The sequence below is a fragment of the Mirounga angustirostris genome, unplaced genomic scaffold (assembly GCF_029215605.1).
Source record: "Mirounga angustirostris isolate CCGP_5_RB_7025 unplaced genomic scaffold, mMirAng1.0.hap1 SCAF_11, whole genome shotgun sequence".
NCBI classification, from domain to species: Eukaryota; Metazoa; Chordata; class Mammalia; order Carnivora; family Phocidae; genus Mirounga; species Mirounga angustirostris.
Window position 1 is genome coordinate 69,883,168 of NW_026991719.1, and position 19,059 is coordinate 69,902,226.

The following is a 19,059-nucleotide window of genomic DNA, read 5'->3' on the forward strand; positions in this document are numbered from 1 at the left end:
TGCACCTCTTCTATTTGGCTGTTTCTGAGTTATTTCCTTAATAATAAACCAGTGATCTAGTAAGTAAGTAAGTATGATCAGTAAGTAAATAAATAAACTGCCTAATGAGGGTTATTTGGTTGCAGAGTATCTTGGGTTTTATCTGTCTGAATGTGTCCTTGCTACCCCCTTATTTTTGAAACAAAGGTATTTTATTGAGTATATAATTCCCTGTTGCATTACTCTCTTTTGGCACATTGAAGATATTATCTTGTGCACTGTTGTTATTGAGAAGTCAAAATTTTATCTAACATTTATTCCTTTGAAGGTAATCTAGTCTCTGCCTTTTTTTTAAAGATTCTTTGTCATTGGCATTATGGAGTTTTACTATTATATATCCAATTGTGGATTATTTTTTGGTTATCCTACTTAGGATATGTTGGATTTCTGAATCTCTCAAGTGTTTAGTTTAGTCCTGGAAAAATCTTGGCCATTATGTTTAAATATTATCTCTGCCCCTCTCTTTTCATTCTGTCTTACATATCTGTTTCATTTTTTTTTATTTCTTTGCATAGTTTCTTCAGATTTACCAGTTCACTAAATCTCTCAATAACTGTATCCAGTCTATCAATTGAGTTCTTTTTCTATTAACTTTTTAATTTGAATTCCAGTATAGTTAACATATGCTGTTATATTCATTCCAGGTATACAATAATATACTTATTAAACAATTAAACAATTCTATACATTACTCAAGTGCTCATCATAAGTGTACTCTTTAATCCCAATCACCTGTTTTACCCATCCATCCACCCACCTCCTATCTGGTAACCATCAGTTTGTTATCTATAGTTAATAGACTTTTTTTTGTCATTTGTTTTCCTTTGCTCATTACTTCTGTTTCTTTTATTCCACATATGAGTGAAATCATATTTGTCTTTCTCTGACCAGCTTATTTCACTTAGCAGTATACCCTCTAGCTCCATCCATATCCTTGCAAATGGCAAGATACCATTCTTTTTATGTCTAAATAATATTCCGTTGTGTGTGTGTGTGTATGTGTGTGTATCACATCTTCTTTATCCATTCGTCTGTCCATGGACATATGGGCTACTTCCATAATGTGGCTCTTGTAAATAATGCTGCAATAAACATAGGGGTGTATGTGAGTTAGTATTTTTGTATTTTTTGGTTAAGTACCCAGTAATGTGATTACAGAATCATAGCATAGTATTATTTGTACCTTTTTGAGGGACCTCTAGACTATTTTTCACAGTGGCTCCACCAATTTTCATTCCCACCAAACAGTTCACAAGAGTTCCTTCTTTTCCACATCCTCAACAACACTTGTCTTCTCTTACATTTTTTATTTTAGCCATTCTGACAGGGCTAAGTTGATATCTCATTGGGGTTTTGATTTGCATTTCCCTGATGATGAGTGACATTGAGCCTCTTTATATGTCTGTTGGCCATCTATATGTCTTTGGAGAGATGTCTGTTCATGTCTTATGCCCATTTTTCAACTGGATTGTTTGTTTTTTGGGTATTGATTTTTATAAGGTTCTTTATGTATTTTAGATACTAACACTTTATCAGATACGTCATTTGCAAATATCTTCTCCCATTCAATATGTTGTTGTTTAGTTTTGTTGCTGGTTTCCTTTGTTGTGCAAAAACTTTTTATTTTGATTAGTCCCAAAAGTTTATTTTTGCTTTTATTTCCCTTGCCTCAGGAGACATATCTAGAAAGATGTTGCTACAGCTGATGTAAGAGAAATCACTGCCTCTGTTCTGCTCTAGGATTTTTATGGTTTCACATTTAGGTTTTTAATTCATTTTGAATTCATTTTTGTATATGGTGTAAGAAAGTGGTCCAGTTTTATTCTTTTTCTTGTTGCTGTCCAGTTTTCCCAACACCGTGTGTTCAAGAGACTTGTCTTTTTCCCATTGCATATTCTTGTCTCTTTGGTTGGAAATTAATTGACTATATAATGTGAGCTTATTTCTGCATTTCCTATCTGTTCCATTGATCTATGTGTCCAGTTTTCTGCCAGTACTACTCTGTTTTGATTACTATAGCTTTGTAGTATAACTTGAAAACTGGATTGTGATACCTCCAGTTTTATTTATCTTTATCAAGATTGCTTTATCCATTTGGGGTCTTGTGTTTCTATACCAATTTTAGGATAGTTCCTTCTAGTTTAGTAAAAAAAATGCTGTTAGTATTTTGATAGGGATTACGTTATATTTGTAGATTACTTTGAGTAGCATAGACATTTTAACAATATTTGTTCTTTCAATCCATGAGCATGGAAAGTCTTTCCATTTCTTAATATCATCTTCAATTTCTTTCATTAGTGTTTTATAGTTTTCAGAGTACAGGTCTTTTACCTCTTTAGTTAAGTTTATTCCTCGGTATTTTATTATTTTTGGTATAATTGTAAATGGGATTGGTTCTGTAATTTCTTTTTCTGCTGCTTTATTATTAGTGTTTGGAAATGCAACAGATTTTTCTACATTGATTTTGTGTCCTGTGACTTTACTGAATTCGTGTATCAGTTCTAGTAGTTTTTGATGGAATCTTTAGGGTTTTCTATATATTGTATGTCATCTTCAAATAATGAAAGCTTTACTTCTTCCTTACAGATTTAGATGCCTTTTATTTCTTTTTGTTATATGATTGCTGTGGTTTAGACATCCAGTAATACAGTGAAAAAAGTGGTGGGAGTGGACATCCTTGTCTTTTATTCCTGATCTTAGGATAAAAGTTCTCAATTTTTCCCCATTAAGTATGATGTTAGCTGTGGGTTTTTCATATAAACCCTTTATTATGTTGAGATATGTTCTCTCTACCCCGATTTGTTGAAGGTTTTTATCTTGAATGGATGTTGTATTTTGTCAACTGCTTTATCTTTGTCTATTGAAGTGATTAACTGGTTTTTATCATTTCTCTTTGATTCATGTTGATTGATTTACAAATATTGAACCATCGCTGCATCCCAGGAATAAATCCCACTTGATATTGGTGAATGATTTGTATTAATAATATAGTTGGATTTGGTTTGCTTCTATTTTGTTGAGGACTTTTGCATCTATGTCCATCAGAGATATTGGACTGTAATTCTCTTTATTATAGTGTATTTATGTGGTTTTGGAATCAGGGTAATGCTGGCTTCATAGAATGAATTTTGAAGTTTTCCTTTCTCTTCTACTTTTTGGAAAAATTAGAGAAGAACAGGTATTAACTCTTCTTAAAAATGTTTGGTAGAATTTGCCTGTGAAGCAGTCTGATCCTGGACTTTTGTTTGTTAGGCCTTTTTTTTTTTTAGATTTTATTTATTTCTTTGAGAGAGTTAGTGAGAGAGAGAGCATGAGCAGGGGGGAGAGGGGGAAGCAGGCTCCCTGCTGAGCAGGGAACCCGATGTAGGTCTCAACCCCAGGACCCAGGGATCATGATCTGAGTCGAAGGCAAACACTTGACTGTCTGAGCCACCCAGGTGCCCCATTGTTAGGCCTTTTTTGATTACTGTTTTAGTTTCATTGCTGGTAATTGGTGTGTTCAAATATTCTGTTTCTTCCTCCTTCAGATTTTGTAGGTTATATGTTTCTAGGAATTTATCCATTTCTTCTAGGTTGTCCAATTTGTTGGGACAATATAATATTTTATAATATACTTTTACAATGTTTTTTATTTCTGTGGTGTTAGTTGTTATTTCTCCTCTTTTCATTTTTGATTTTGTTTATTTAAGTCCTCTTTTTTTTTCTTTTGATGAGTCTGGCCAGAGGTTTATCAAATTTGTTGATCTTTTCAAGGAACCATCTTCTGGTTTCATTGATCTTTTTTATTTTTTGTTTCTATTTCATTTATTTCTGCTCTAATCTTTATTATTTCCTTCTTTGTTCTGGTTTTGGTTTTGCTTGTTCTTTTTCTAGGTTTTTTAGGTAGTTAGGTTTTTAAAAAATTTCCTTGCTTCTTGAGGTAGGCCTATGTTGCTATAAATTTCCCTCTTAGAAATGCTTTTGCTGTATCCCAGATATTTTGGACCTTTGTGTTTTCATTTCTATTTGTTTCCATGTAATTTTTTACATCTTCTTTGATTTCTTGGTGAACCCGTTCATTGTTTAGTAGCATGTTATTTAACCTCCATGTATTCGTGCTCTTCCAGATTTTTTCTTTTGGTCAGTTTCCAGTTTTAATAGTATTGTGGTCAGAAAAGATGCATGGTATGACTTCAGTCTTTTTGAATTTGTTGAGACTTGTTTTGTGTCCTAATATGTAATCTGTTCTGGAGAATGTTCCATGTGCTCTTGAAAAGAATGTGTATTCTGCTGTTTTGGGATGGAATGTTCTGAATACATCTGTTAAATCCCTCTGTTTTACTGTGTCATTCAAATCCCCTTTCCTTTTTGTTTTTCTGTTTAGATTATCTGCCCATTTATGTAAGTGGGATGTTGAAATCCCCTACTGTTATTGTATCATTATTGATCATTTCCTTTATATTTGTTAACTGTTTTAAGTATTTGGATGCTCCCATGTTGGGTACATATATATTTAGAAATGTTAAATATTCTTTTTGATTTGCCTCCTTTATTATTACATGCTGTCCTTTGTTAGTCTGTTTTAACATCCATTTTGTTCGATATAGTGTTGCTACTCTGGCTTTTTTTCATTTTTATGATAAATGTTTTTTGCATTCCCTCACTTTCAGTCTGCAGGAGTCTTTAGTCCTGAAATGAGCCTCTTGTAGGCAGCATATGGGTGGATCTTGTTTTTTTATCCTCTCTGTCACCCTATGTGTTTTGATTGGAGTATTTAGTCCATTTACTTTCAAAGTAATTATTGATAGATATGTATTTATTGCCATTATTTTACTTGTATTTGATTGTGTAGGTTTTTTTTTTCATTTTCTTGCTCTCTTTCATGGTTTGCTGGTTTTTGTTAGTGATTTACTTGGGTTCCTTTCTCTTTATTCTTTACTTATCTATGACTGGTTTTTGATTTGTGCTTACCATTAGGTTTACAGATCATATCTTTTTATAGCAGTCTATATTAAGTTGATGGTTGCCTATATTTGAACCCATTGTTTACTCATCTGTCCCCAGGCTTTAGGCATATGGTGTCATATTTTGCATCCTTTTATTTTTGTGAATCCCTTCACTGCCATTGCAAATTTACTTATTTTGACTGTTTTTATACTTTTTTTTTTACTTTTCATACTTTTACTTATTTTTCCTTTCCACTCAGAGAGTCCTCTCTAATATTTCTTCTAGGACTAATTTAGTGGTTACGAAGTCATTACATTCTATGTGTCTTAGAAATTCTTTATCTCTCCTTTATTCTGAATGATAGCCTTGCTGAATAGAATATTTTGGCTGCAGATTTTTCCCTTTTGGCTCATTTAATGTATCATGCCATTGTCTTCTGGACTGAAATATGTCTGCTGAATAATCTGGTGATAGCCTTATGGAGTTTCTATGTGTGCATGTACCTTTTTTTTTTTCTCTTGCAACCTTTAAAATTCTTTATCACCGTTTTTTTGCCATTTTAACTATTATGTTTGTTTTTTTTAAATTTTATTTTATTATGTTATGTTAGTCACCATACATCATTAGTTTTTGAAGTAGTGATCCATGATTCATTGTTTTCTTATAACACCCAGTGCTCCATGCAGTATGTGCCCTCCTTAATACCCATCACCAGGCTAACCCATCCCTCCACCCCCCTCCCCTATAACACCCTCAGTTTGGTTCTTGGAGTCCATAGTCTCTCGTGGTTCATCTCTCCCTCCGATTTCCCCCCTTTCATTTTTCCCTTCCTTCTCCTAATGTCCTCCATGCTCTTCCTTATATTCCACAAATAAGGGAAACCATATGATAATTGACTATCTCTGCTTGACTTATTTCACTTAGCATAATCTCCAGTCCGATCCATGTTGATGTAAAAGTCAGGTATTCATCCTTTCTGATGGCTGAGTCATATTCCATTGTATATATGGACCACATCTTCTTTATCTGTTCATCTGTTGAAGGGCATCTCGGCTCTTTCCACAGTTTGGCTATTGCAGACATTGCTGCTAGGAACATTGGTTTACCTATGGCCCTTCTTTTCACTACATCTGTGTCTTTGGGGTAAATACCCAGTAGTGCAATTGCTGGGTCATAGGGTATCTCTATTTTTTAAATTCTTGAGGAACCTTCACACTGTTTTCCAAAGTGGCTGTACCAACTTACATTCCCACCAACAGTGTAAGAGGGTTCCCCTTTCTCCATATCCTCCCCAACATTTGTTGTTTCTTGCCTTGTCAATTTTTCCCTTTCTAACTGGTGTAAGGTGGTATCTCAGTGTGGTTTTGATTTGAATTTCCCTGATGGCTAATGATGATGAATATTTTTTCATGTTTCTATTAGCCATTTGTATGTCTTCTTCAGAGAAGTGTCTGTTCATGTCTTCTGCCCATTTTTTGACTTGATTATTTGTTTTTTGGGTGTTGAGTTTGAGAAGTTCTTTATAGATCTTGGATACCAGCCCTTTATCTGTAGTGTCATTTGCAAATATCTTCTCCCATTCTGTGGGTTACTTCTTTGTTTTGTTGACTGTTTCCTTTGCTGTGCAGAAGCTTTTTATCTTGATGAAGTCCCAAAAGTTCATTTTTGCTTTTGTTTCACTAGCCTTTGGAGATGTATCTTGAAAGAAGTTGCTGTGGTTGATGTCGAAAGAGGTTACTGCCTATGTTCTCCTCTAGGATTTTGATGGATTCCTGTCTCACATTGAGGTCTTTCATCCATTTTGAGTTTATCTTTGTGTATGGTGTTAGAGAATGGTCGAGTTTCATTCTTCTGTATATAGCTGTCCAATTTTCCCAGCACCATTTATTGAAGAGACTGTCTTTTTTCCATTGCATATTTTTTCCTGCTTTGTTGAAGATTATTTGACCATAGAGTTGAGGGTCCATTTCTGGGCTCTCTGTTCTGTTCCATTGGTCTGTAAGTCTGTTTTTGTGGCCAGTATCATGCTGTCTTGGTGACCACTGCTTTGTAATATAGCTTGAAATTGGGCAACATGATGCCCCGAGCTTTGTTTTTCTTTTTCAACATTTCCTTGGTGATTCGAGGTCTTTTCTGATTCCATACAAATTTTAGGATTGTTTGTTCCAGCACTTCGAAAAACATCATTGGAAGTTTGACCAGGATGGCATTGAAGGTATAGATTACTCTGGGTAGCATAGACATTGTAACAATGTTTATTCTTCTGATCCATGAGCATGGCATGTTTTCCCATCTTTTTGTGTCTTCTTCAATTTCTTTCATGAGTGTTCTGTGGTTCTTAGAGTATAGATCCTTTACCCCTTTGGTTAGGTTTATTCTGAGGGTTCTTATGATTTTTGGTGCTATTGTAAATGGAATTGTTTCTCTAATTTCTCTTTCTACAGTTGCATTGTTAGTGTATTAGAAAGCAACTGATTTTTGTGCATTGATTTTGTATCCTGCCACATTACTGAATTGCTATATGAGTTCTAGTAATTTGGGGGTGGAGTCTTTTGGGTTTTCTACATAAAGTGTCATGGCATCTGCGAAAAGAGAGATTTTTGACTTCTTTGCCAATTTGAATATCTTTTATTTCTTTTTGTTGTCTGATTGCTGTTGCTAGGACTTCTAGTACTATGTTGAACAATAGTGGTAAGAGTGGGCATCCTTGATGTGTTCCTGATCTTAAGGGAAAGGCTCTCAGCTTTTCCCCATTGAGGATGGTATTCCCTGTGGGTTTTTCATACATGGATTTTATGAACTTGAGGAATGTTCCTTCCATCCCTATATTCTGAAGAGTTTTAATCAGAAAAGGATGCTGTATTTTCTCAGATGCTTTTTCTGCATCAATTGAGAGGACCATGTGGTTCTTCTCTCTCCTTTTATTAATGTGTTCTATCACATTGATTGATTTGTGAATGTTGAACCACCCTTGCCTCCCAGGGATAAATCCCACTTGGTCGTGGTGGATGATTCTTTTAATGTACTGTTGGATCCTGTTACCTAGGACTTGTTTAGGATTTTGTAATCCATATTCATCAGGGATATCAGTCTGAAATTCTCCTTTTTGATGGGTTCTTTGCCTGGTTTGGGGATTAAGGTAATGCTTCCTCATAGAATGAATCTGGAAGCTTTTCTTCTGTTTCTATTTTTTGAAACAGCTTCAGGGGAATAGGTATTATTTCTTTTTTGAATGTTTGGTAGAATTCCCCAGGGAATCCGTCAGGCCCTGGGATCTTGTTTTTTGGGAGGTTTTTGGTCACTGCTTCAATCTCGTTACTTGTTATTGGCCTGTTCAGGTTGTCAATTTCTTCCTGTTTCAGTCTTGGGAGTTTATAGGTTTCCAGGAAGGCATCCGTTTCATCCAGGTTGCTCGGCCTATTGGCATATAGTTGTTGATAATAATTTCTAATAATTTTTTGTATTTCCTTGGTGTTAGTCGTGTTCTCTCCCTTTTCATTTGTAGTTTTATTAATTTGGGTCCTTTCTCTTTTCTTTTGGATAAGTCTGGCCTTTGGATAAGTCTGGCCAGTGGTTTATCGATCTTACTAATTCTTTCAGAGAACTAGCTTCTAGTTTCATTGATCTGATCTACTGTGTTTCTGGTTTCGAATTCATTGATCTCTGCTCTAATCTTAGTTATTTCTCTTTTAATGTGTGGCTTAGGCATCATTTGTTGCTTTTTCTCGAGTTCTTTAAGGTGTAGAGTTAGATGGTGAATTCGGGATTTTTCTATTTTTTTGAGTGAGGCTTGGATGGCTATATATTTCCCCCTTAGGATCGTCTTTGCAGTATCCCATAGGTTTTGGACTGATGTGTTTTCATTTTCATTGGTTTCCATGAATTGTTTAAGTTCTTCTTAGATTTCCTGGTTGGCCCAAACATTCTTGAGCAGAGTGGTCTTTAGCTTCCAAGTGTGTGAATTTCTTCCAGATTTTTTCTTGTGATTGAATTCCAGTTTTAATGCTTTATGGTCTGAGAATATGCAGGGAATAATCTCAGTCTTTTGGTATCAGTTGAGACCTGATTTGTTACCCAGTATGTTGTCCATTCTGGAGAAAGTTCCATGTGCACTCGAGAAGAATGAGTATTCTGTTGTTTTAGGGTGGAATGTTTTGTATATATCTATGATGTCCATCTGGTCCAGTGTATCATTCAAAGCTCTTGTTTCTTTGTTGATTTTTTGCATAGATGATCTGTCCATTGCTGAGAGTGGAGTATTGAGGTCTCCTACAATTAATGTATTATTATCAGTATGACTCTTTATTTTGGTTAACAGTTGGCTTATGTAGCTGGCTGCTCCCATGTTGGGGGCGTAGATATTTACAGTTGTTAGATCTTCTTGTTGGATAGATCCTTTAAGAATCATACAGTGTCCTTCTGTGTCAGTAACTACAGTCTTTAGTTTAAAATCTAATTTGTCTGATATAAGAATTGCTACCCCAGCTCTCTTTTGAGATCCATTGGCATGGAAAATGGATCTCCACCCCTTCACTTTCAGTCTGGATATATCTTTAGGTTCACAATGAGTCTCTTGTAGATAGCATATGTATGGTTCCTGTAGCCTTGTGCTGTTTTATGGGAGCATTTAGGCCGTTCACATTGAGAGTGATTATTGAAAGATATGAATTAATTGTCATCATGTTGCCTGTGAAGACCTATTTTTATAGATTGTCCCTGTAAATTTCTTTTATATATCACCATGTGGTCTTTCTCTTTTTATATAACCCCCCTTAATATTTCTGGCAGTGCCAGCTTAGTGGTCACATATTCTTTGAGTTTCTCCCATTCTGGAAGCTCTGCATCTCTCCATCCGTTCTAAATGACAGCCTTGCTGGATAAAGTATTCTTGGCTGCATGTTCCTCTCGTTTAGTACCCTGAATATGTCTTGCCGGGCCTTTCTGGCTTGCCAGGTCTCTGTGGATAGGTCTGATATTATTCTGATGTTCCTCTGTCTGTACGTAAGGAATCTCTTCCCCCTAATGGCCCTTAAGATGGTTTCCTTGTTTCTAAGATTTGCGAGTTTTACGATTACATGCTGGGGCGTTGGCCTGTTTTCCTTGATCTTAGGAGGGGTCCTCTCTGCCTCTGTGGTATGAATGTTTGTTTCATTCTCCAGATTAAGGAAGTTCTTGGGTACAATTTGCTCAAATATATCTTCTAGTCCTCTCTGTCTCCACCCCTTCTGGGATTCCAATAATTCTGACATTGGGACGTTTCATGGTGTCCCTTATTTCTCTGATTTTATTTTCATGTTTTCTGAGTTGTTTTTCCCTGGCCTCCTCTTTTCCCTTTTTGTCTATTATTTGATCTTCTAGGTCACTAATTTGTTCTGCCTCACTTACCATAGGTGTTAGGTTATCTAATTTAGATTGTTTCTCATTGATAGCATTTTTAAGTTCTGCCAGTTCAGCTTTCATTTCTGCCCTTAGAGACACTTTGTTGCCATTAATCAATTACTCCATTCTGTCTATTGTCTTCACAACTGCTAGCCTGAATTCCATCTCCGACATTTGGTTATACTTGCATCCATTTGTAAATCTGTGGCATAAGTCATAATCTCTGAGTCTTTCCTATTTTGGGGGTTCTTCCTCCTAGTCATTCTGTTGAGGGGTGGTTGAGGGAATGTACAGTGTCCAAATTATTGACCAGAACCCAAGCAAGATGCACCTGTTTTCTAGGGGCCTTAGGGTTGCTGGCCTCTTGTTTTCCCAGCCTGTCTTCTGGGGGAGGGGCCTGCCATGCTGTTACTCAGGCAACCCTGTTTGGGCAGAGTTGCCCTGACCCCTGTGGTGGGTTTTGGGCTTAGTGAGAACCGGTTTTTTGGGGTTTTTGTTCTCTGGCAGCTTTCCCTGGCGTCCGTGTCTCTTCTAAGAGTCAGAGCAGAAGACACTGTTTCCAACTGTCTTCCTCAGAGCAAGGAGATCACAGTCTGTTCTGTATGTCACTGAGCTCTCCAGGCCACACTATCTCTGTTTCTGTCAGTGCTGCCATAAACTGCAGTCCTGGGTTATGTTCCCCTCAGCAGCATTCCCAATCCTCGCCTTCAGGTTGGGGCACGTCTCTGCCCTTTGTGCTTTTAAAACCGCCAGCCCCGCCACTCCGGGTTTCCATCTGGGGGCTGCCCTAAAGTCCTTTTCCCTTTGCTACTGTTCTGCGAGTCTGTGTCCCGTCTTCAGTGCATGAGGCTTTCACTCACCGGCAGTGTAGGATCCCCACTGCCAGACTCCCTCCCCCTTCCGTTTATCCTCCGATATCTGCCCACAGAATCATGGCTCCCTGCTTCTTACCTTGAAACCAACCTCCTCTAATACTCTGTTTGTAGAGAGCCACATCTGTCTTCTTACATCTTAGGCTGATTTCCTGGGTGTTCAGAGTGGTCTCGTAGATACCCACCTCAATTCCAGGGTCTGGTTGGAATAGGGTCCCCTACTCCTCCGTCATCTCCCCCCCATTATGTGTCTTGGGTGTGGACCTCCTTGGGTTGAATTTTTGGGGGATATCTGTGCCTTCTGGATCTGGATATATGTTTCCCAGATTAGGGAATTTTTCAGCTGTTATTTCTTCAAAACACTTTTCTGTCCCCCTTTTCTTCTCAGGTCCATACAATGTGAATATAATGAATTTGATGGAGTCACTGAGTTTCCTAAGTCTATCCTCATTTTGCATATTTCTTTTCTCAATGGCTTAGTTTGATTACTTTTCATTACTCTGCCTTCCAGGTCATTAATTTGTTTCTCTGCTTCCTCTAGCCTGCTATTAATTCCGTCAAGTTTATTTTTCATTTCATGCATTGTGTTCTTCATCTCTGATTGGTTCATGTTTGTCTATTTGTTAAGCTTTTCACTGATATCCTCCACTCTTTTCTCAAATCTAGTGCATATTTTTATGATAATTACTTTAAATTCTATATCTAGCATTCTACTTGTATCTGTTTCACTTAGTTCTCTTGATGTGGTTTGGTCCTGTTCTTTCATTTGGGACATATTTCTCTTGAGTCTTCATTTTGTCTAACTCTTTGTTTCTGTGTGTTAGGAAAGTCAGCTATGTCTCCTGCTCTTGAAAGTAGTGGGCGGGCTGCCCACTTTTATCAAGGTGGTACTGGTGGGTTCTGAGACTGGGGCTGTATGGGATTGGTTCAAAAACCATGCATGGTTAGGGCGCATAGTTTTAGCAATGTGTGCACATAGTCCCCAGGTGGTGATCAGCCACTACTGCCAGGACTAAGGCCCTGCAAAATGTGCTGGTCAGGGGATGCATTATTGGTGAGGTTTATGCTAGTCTTCTGGGGGAGGGGACCTGAAGTTCTGGGACTGAGGCAAACATGACTGCCAAATCACAGGGCAGAGGGCTTGGTGTAAGAAAGTAGTGAGTGTCAGCGTTGCACTTGTTCCTTCAGGCGGCCTTGCATTTATGCTAAGAGGCAGGGGAGGGAAATGTCACCTGCCAGCTCCTTTATTCCTGGAAGGGCCTCTCTGGGATCCCTGCGTATATGGGATGTGTTCTGAGATGAGTAAAGAACTCTCCTTCCTGTATGCACCAGGCGTTTTCCACACTGATGCTGCTACACTCGATCTCAGCAGGCTGCTTCTAATGCTGTCTCTTTAAGGGTAGGACTCAGCTTCCTAATGCTCTCAGGGGTCTCCAAGAGCCAAGACTGATTTTTAACATTCCAAGCTTTAAGTCCCTCTGGTTTTAAGAACTCACAAAATTTGACCCCTCTTGCTTTCAAAACCAAATGTTTGGGGGCTTTGTTTTCCCCATGCAAGCTCCCCACTGTGATAGTCTTTTTTTTTTTTTTCTTGCCCTTCTCTATCCCCTAGGCTCCCTCTTGACTGGATGCCCAGGGCCCTTTTAGCTCCCCACCATGTCTCTGCCCATCCTACCCTTTTTGTGGTGGTCTCTTCTCTACCTTACTCATGGAATTTGTTCTGCCAGTGTTTGCATCATTTTGGGGGTTATTTTACACTTACATCAGTGTTATTTAGTTGTATCTGTGGGACCAGGCAAACTTAGGGTCCTTCTACGTGGCCATCTTCCCAGCCTCCCAATTGAGATCTTTATTTACGTTTTTAATTTCCAGTTCCAGAAGTTCTCTGTTTTCATTAGTTTGGTAATTTTTGTAGTCTCTTCCTCTTAACCCATAGGTCCTTCGTTTATTTCTTTAAAAACAAAAATAAATTTATTTGATATTATATATTATAACATATACATTCTTTGTGGATCAGAGTCTGTTTGTTGTTTCTGCTATGTCTTGTCCAGATACATTCCTTGTGTTTTCTAACTTTCTTTTCCTTCTTTGTGTTTTCTTTTTTTTTTTTAATTATGGGTTCATATTTCTTGGAACTTTATCTGTTGTAATTCCTTGACATCTTGGTAGCTTCCTCCAGAGGGGAGATATTTATTTTGTTTCTGCCAAGTATATGTGGAGGCTACTAGCTTGGGAGTACTTTAAATGTATTCTTGTTTGAGATTTCTCAGATTATCCAGTTAGTTTTATTCTGCAGGTTATGAGCTCTCGCTTGTGTTTGCCAAATCTTAGGAAATATTTCTTTCCTCTCTACTTGATGCCCAATCTTTGAGACAGTCAATTTTCCTTACAGTTCTTTGGAGTGAACTGTTTATTTCTAGTTCACTCTTAAGTTGAGGATGTAAAACTTTGAGATACCAACTAATAGGGTCCCCACTAAGGTTGCCCACCATAAGCTTTTTCCACGTTTTGTTTCCTGATTCCAGACTCTTGAACCATCCTATTTTAAAGCAAATGATTACAAGGTAAAAGCTGACTTTATTGTTTATCTCTGCATTTCTGTTGATTTTTAATCTAGGCTTCTGAACAGTCTTTATAAACAGCTTTCTGGATCATTTCTCCCATTTAAGATGTTTTTTAAAAATATTTTATCAGCATTTTTAGTTGCTTTTAGCAGGAAGGTTGATGACTTCTCTTCTGTTTTACTGAAAAAGGAATTCCAGCTGTTTCATATTTTTAACATGAACCTTTTTTGCCTCTAGCTCCCCATATATACTGCACCACCTCTGCAGTCTAAATATGTTGAAGAACAGCCTGGTCGTTTACAAATGGGCTTTGCATCCATCCGCACTACAACTGGTCATTATATTGGCTGGTGCAAGGTAAGTAAGTTCTAATACTGGTTTAATATTGGAGGTTTCTGATTTGTTCAGACAGGTGATTCTTCTGTTGCATTTGGTAATGACAGAGGTTACTCAGTGACATTCATCAGGTGAATGGGTTGATCTAGAGGCCCTAAGACAGTTTCATTCTCATCTTTAGTACCTTGTCACAGATAGCTAGAAGGCTAGGCTTAGCTAGGAATGTTGACTAAAGCACCTACATGTGACCTATCAGGCATGGTGATCTCAGCATAGTCAGATAACTTACACAGGCAGTTCGAGGCTCTTACAAGAGGCCCTTGGCAGAATTTACTAAGCTGCTTATTTATCATCAGATGTCCAAGAAAGTTACTTCTACAGCATTCTATTGTTAAGTCACAAAGGCCAACCCAATTTTAAAGGGAGTGAAATTAGATGCCACCTCTCAATATGAGTAGCAGCAAAGAATTGTGGCCATATTTAATAATATTTAACCTACTGTACCACTACTACATAGATTATGATAGTTCAGCAAGCATTTATGTTATTTTTCATGTATAGTTGTTTGGCTACTTACAAGAAGTTCTGAAATTATTTCTCAATTGTTCCTTACTTGGCTAAGCAAAATGTTAACTAGTTGGGTTTAGTTCATAAGACCATTCTGAATATAGTCAGCTATTGGGAAAAATAAAATTCATCTGACTTTAATACTTAGCTTTAAGTCAGCATTATCTAGCAGCAGAGTGATGGAGTAAGCTGATAAAATATTGATATTTCATTATCCTCACATCAACATAGGTGTGTTAGCATCAACATCTCTAATGTCAGTTTCATCATTCTGACCTAATAACCACACAACTTTTTCTCAGATATAACCTATCCAATTGTAAACCCTTGTTCTTTTTTGTTTCTAATCCATTCTTTTTTCAAAAAAGATTCTAATGATTTTATGAAACACTAAATGTAAATTCTGGTCATTCCAGATGATATTTAAAACATCTGATGAATACATGGTGTAATTTTTTAAAATTTGTGTCTGTCAAACAACTCTAATAGTATTAGTTGTATTATACACTCTTAATAGTTTGATCTCAGAGGAAAATATATTAACTAATTAGGGTTTGAATCATGCCTCTATTGCTATATACCAACAGCCGGGTGATTCATACTTAAGCCTTCTTAGACCTAATTTTCCATAGTGTTCTCAAATTTGTTTTCGTGAGGTAAATTGTTCCGGAAAGATCCTTAAATTGCTATTACTATCACCCTATTTAAGACTAAAAGAAAGGTGAATAGGTTGAAGAAGGACACTTTGAATGCATTTCATCTCCAATGTAAATAACTTTTTCTGATTTTCCCCTAAAAACATAATCTATTCTTTAAAAATTACTTCTGAGTCAAATTGTATTCTGCATTAAACTTAGAATCTTGCAGGGCAAATTCAGTTTCTCCTCCTCTCCTTAGTGTTTTCAAATTTAGGTAGCAGTGAGCCACAGTGGTAAAAGTGAATTCCTAAACAAGCTAAGGAAAACTTCCCAAAAGAAGTGGCTGGTTTTCTTCCTCAACAGCTACATGATTTTCAATCAACCAATCAATAGGTATTATAACTTCAAAGGTGAGGTTTTCTCAAGAGAGTCTTTAAAGAGAAGTAACTCAGTGACAGTTAAGGTCTGTGCCGGTTTGTACAGCTTGAAACCATGATGAAGGGATGAACCTCTACATCTCTGATCATCATGAAAATATCTGAAACAAGGTTACTAATACCGAGATATCACAATAGTAATGACTTATTTCTTTACTGTGTAATATAACTACTTCTATGTTCTTTGCTTTAAAAATCGTTTTCGTTTTTATACCATGATTTCATAGCAGCTAGTTCAGAGATAGAGACCATATATTTCAGTTATGTTTTCTGGTTTCTTCAATAGAGTACAGCATGACTATGGGTAAATCATTCTCTGCCTTCATTTTTCTTCTGATGTAATCGAAATGGTACCTATCACTCAGTAAATGAATGTAACCATATTTCTTGCATTAAAATAAATTAGTTAGAAATAGGTAAAAGAGCAAATTTGATTTAAAACTTTAATCACTTCAATGGGTTAATATAATCTTGATTTGTAGAGAATTTATATTCCTATGTAAAAATAATATAAACACTAGTGTGTGTAGGATGATTTCTGTCCTGAGATAAATGTCTTATTTAGGGTTTTTTGCCATTCTAATGCACACTAAGAAAAAGGAGAGGATGAAGTACTTTCTTTAGGTTTGTTGTTACTATTTTCTTCACAAATCATTACGGTGTTGCTACCACATATTTATTAATCAGATGTTGCTTCTAAGCTGAAATAATACCTCTATCCATGATTTATTTAAATTCCATTCATTTTTTTAGCCTTTATAAAATAAGATGATAAATCTTTGTATTTCTGCAATAAATTATCTGTGAGATGCTCTGACTACTTATAGGCATTACTTGTTTATATGAGGAAGATAGTAAACAAGTATTATCCATGTTAAACAGAATGAAAAAGTTCTCATGTGAATAAATAGGAAAGTTAGATTTAGATTTGAGTGCAATGCTAAGTCAATATTTTAATATTGATTAATGTGGAATATTTGATTTAATTATCAAAATCTTCAAAATGCAGATGTCCTTTTTTTTTCTTTTTGCTTAGGGTGTTTGTGTGTTTGTGAAAAATGGAATAATGGATACAGTACAATTTGGAAAAGGTGGGTGAGTGAACCATCCATAATTAGAAATGTTCTATTGTCTTTTTAACTTGCAAGGTTTAAATATGAGAAAAAATAAAGGTGGTAAGTTATTCATTATCATGTTTTACCAACTGAGAAGATACTCTGTATAGCACTTTATGATAACAATACCAAAGTAATAGCACCTATCATTTATTAAGCAATTACTGTATGCTAAGGCACTATGGTAAGCATTTTACACAATTTATCTAATTTCTATACCAATTCTATGAGTGTTGGTATTATAATTAGTCCCCTTTTCTTCAAGATTTTATTTATTTATTTGAGAGAGAGAGAGTGCGAGTTTGAGTGTGAGCAGAAGCAGGGGAGAGGCAGAGGGAGAGGGACAGCAGACTTCGTGCTGAGCACAGAGCCTGACACGGGGCTCAATCTCACAACCCTGAGATCATGACCCAAGCGGAAACCAAGAGTCAGACACCCAACTGACTGAGCCAACCAGGTACCCCTATAATTATTCCCTTTTTACAGATAAAGAAACTGAGGTTTAGAAAGGTAAAGTAGGTTGCCAAGGTCACAAAACTAGTAAGTGGCAGTGCCTGGACTCAAACTGAGGTCTGTTTTAGCTGCAAAGCCCATATTATATACTCAAAGCATAAATTAGAAACATGTCTACATTGTTATCAATTAGTTTAAATAGATGCTATTTGCTGTTAAAATCTGTAGAATTTTGCTATCTATTGCTAGGAAACACTAATACCAATCAGTTACTCTAGAATATTTGAGCTAATGTTGGAAAGCAATTGTATTTGATTCTTTATTTTGATAATGGTATTTGACAGTAGAAATATCTTCCTAATATTCTTGGGCTATGCCAGTTGTTAAAATAAATGTGTATGGGAGACAGAAAGATCAGCTAAAATTTTATTTTTTTAATTTTTATTTTTAAAGATTTTTTTTTATTTATTTGAGAGAGAGAGAGAAATGAGAGAGAGAGAGCATGAGAGGGGGGAGGGTCAGAGGGAGAAGCAGACTCCCCGCTGAGCGGGGAGCCCAATATGGGACTCGATCCCGGGACTCCAGGATCATGACCTGAGCTGAAGGCAGACGCTTAACCGACTGAGTCACCCAGGCGCCCCTCAGCTAAAATTTTAAATGTCTCCATGATGTTGATGACCTGTAAATGTATTATCATTACTTAGGTTTGTAGGAATTAATTCCAAATTGTATTCCTCATCAATCTTGAGGAATATGATTAAATAAGTGATTGCTATTAAATAATTAACAGTGATAGAAGAGTCTTTTTTGGGGGATTGTCTGGAAACAGAAATAATTTAAATACATAAAAAGCCAAGAAATCTAGACTTGTGCCCGTTCGTCATCTACTTTTGGTCTAGGCTCACTTCTCCTCCTGATCATTGGTTTTAACCAAGAGCAATGGCTGCTCTGGGTATGGGGGAGTGATGGCAAGCAGGGCCTAGAAACTACATGTATCCCTTGTCAATTATTCAAAGTTCCTTAATAAAGTATTTCTATTCCTACTGGATCCTATCAGAGTTTGAACAGGTAAGTCCAGAAGCATTTCTATTAGAGAGATAAATACATACACAGTCAAGCATTTATTTTATAGTAATCCAAGCTAAGGTGTGAACTCTAGCATCATATTTCATTAAAGAGTAATTGCCTGTATTAAGAAAACAATTATTAAATCAGCTATGGAAGGAAGATTTTAATTTTGTAGCAAGTAACTATTTTAACTAGCTTTTTCATTCGCTGCTCAAATCATTATTTTTGTAGCTTTTTTTGAGGAGTATTTAAGCCATCTTCTATCTTAGCAAATCTCTTTAGCATTTCTGCATCATATATAGAATGCCTAATTTTAGTAAGTCATTTATATTAATTTTTAACTTATTTCTTAAAAGATGCGTATATCTATCTGAAGAATCCACCTCGAGATTTTCTTCCAAAACTTGGAGTGATTACAGTTTCAGGATTGGCAGGCTTGGTTTCAGCAAGAAAAGGTAGGGTTTAAAAAAATACATTTTTTTTCTTTCAATGCCATTATATTCTGAATTTTACTATCATGGGAAAACCTCATATCCTTTATTGAATATTGTTAGGATAGGGTACTATGAAGATTTTTAGATTCTGTATTACAGCATGTTTACTTTTATAAACACTGTGCTTTAAAAAATAGAGTGATTTCAAGATGTTTAACATCATTAGTTATT

At 36.3% G+C, this 19,059-nt stretch overlaps 1 protein-coding gene across 5 annotated transcripts in view; it reads left to right on the plus strand.

Annotated features, from left to right (window-relative positions):
- The window catches only part of APOOL (apolipoprotein O like), a 138,444-nt gene that overhangs the window by 71,973 nt on the left and 47,412 nt on the right, over positions 1 to 19,059 (plus strand). For 4 of the 5 annotated variants that reach the window (XM_045879949.3, XM_064574299.1, XM_064574298.1 and 1 more), the window contains 3 exons: positions 14,018 to 14,137; positions 16,795 to 16,849; positions 18,751 to 18,849. In XM_045879949.3, coding sequence (XP_045735905.1) covers positions 14,018 to 14,137; positions 16,795 to 16,849; positions 18,751 to 18,849 — 274 coding nt within the window. The remainder of the gene's footprint in view (positions 1 to 14,017; positions 14,138 to 16,794; positions 16,850 to 18,750; positions 18,850 to 19,059) is intronic. The other variant, XM_064574297.1, reaches the window with a different exon arrangement.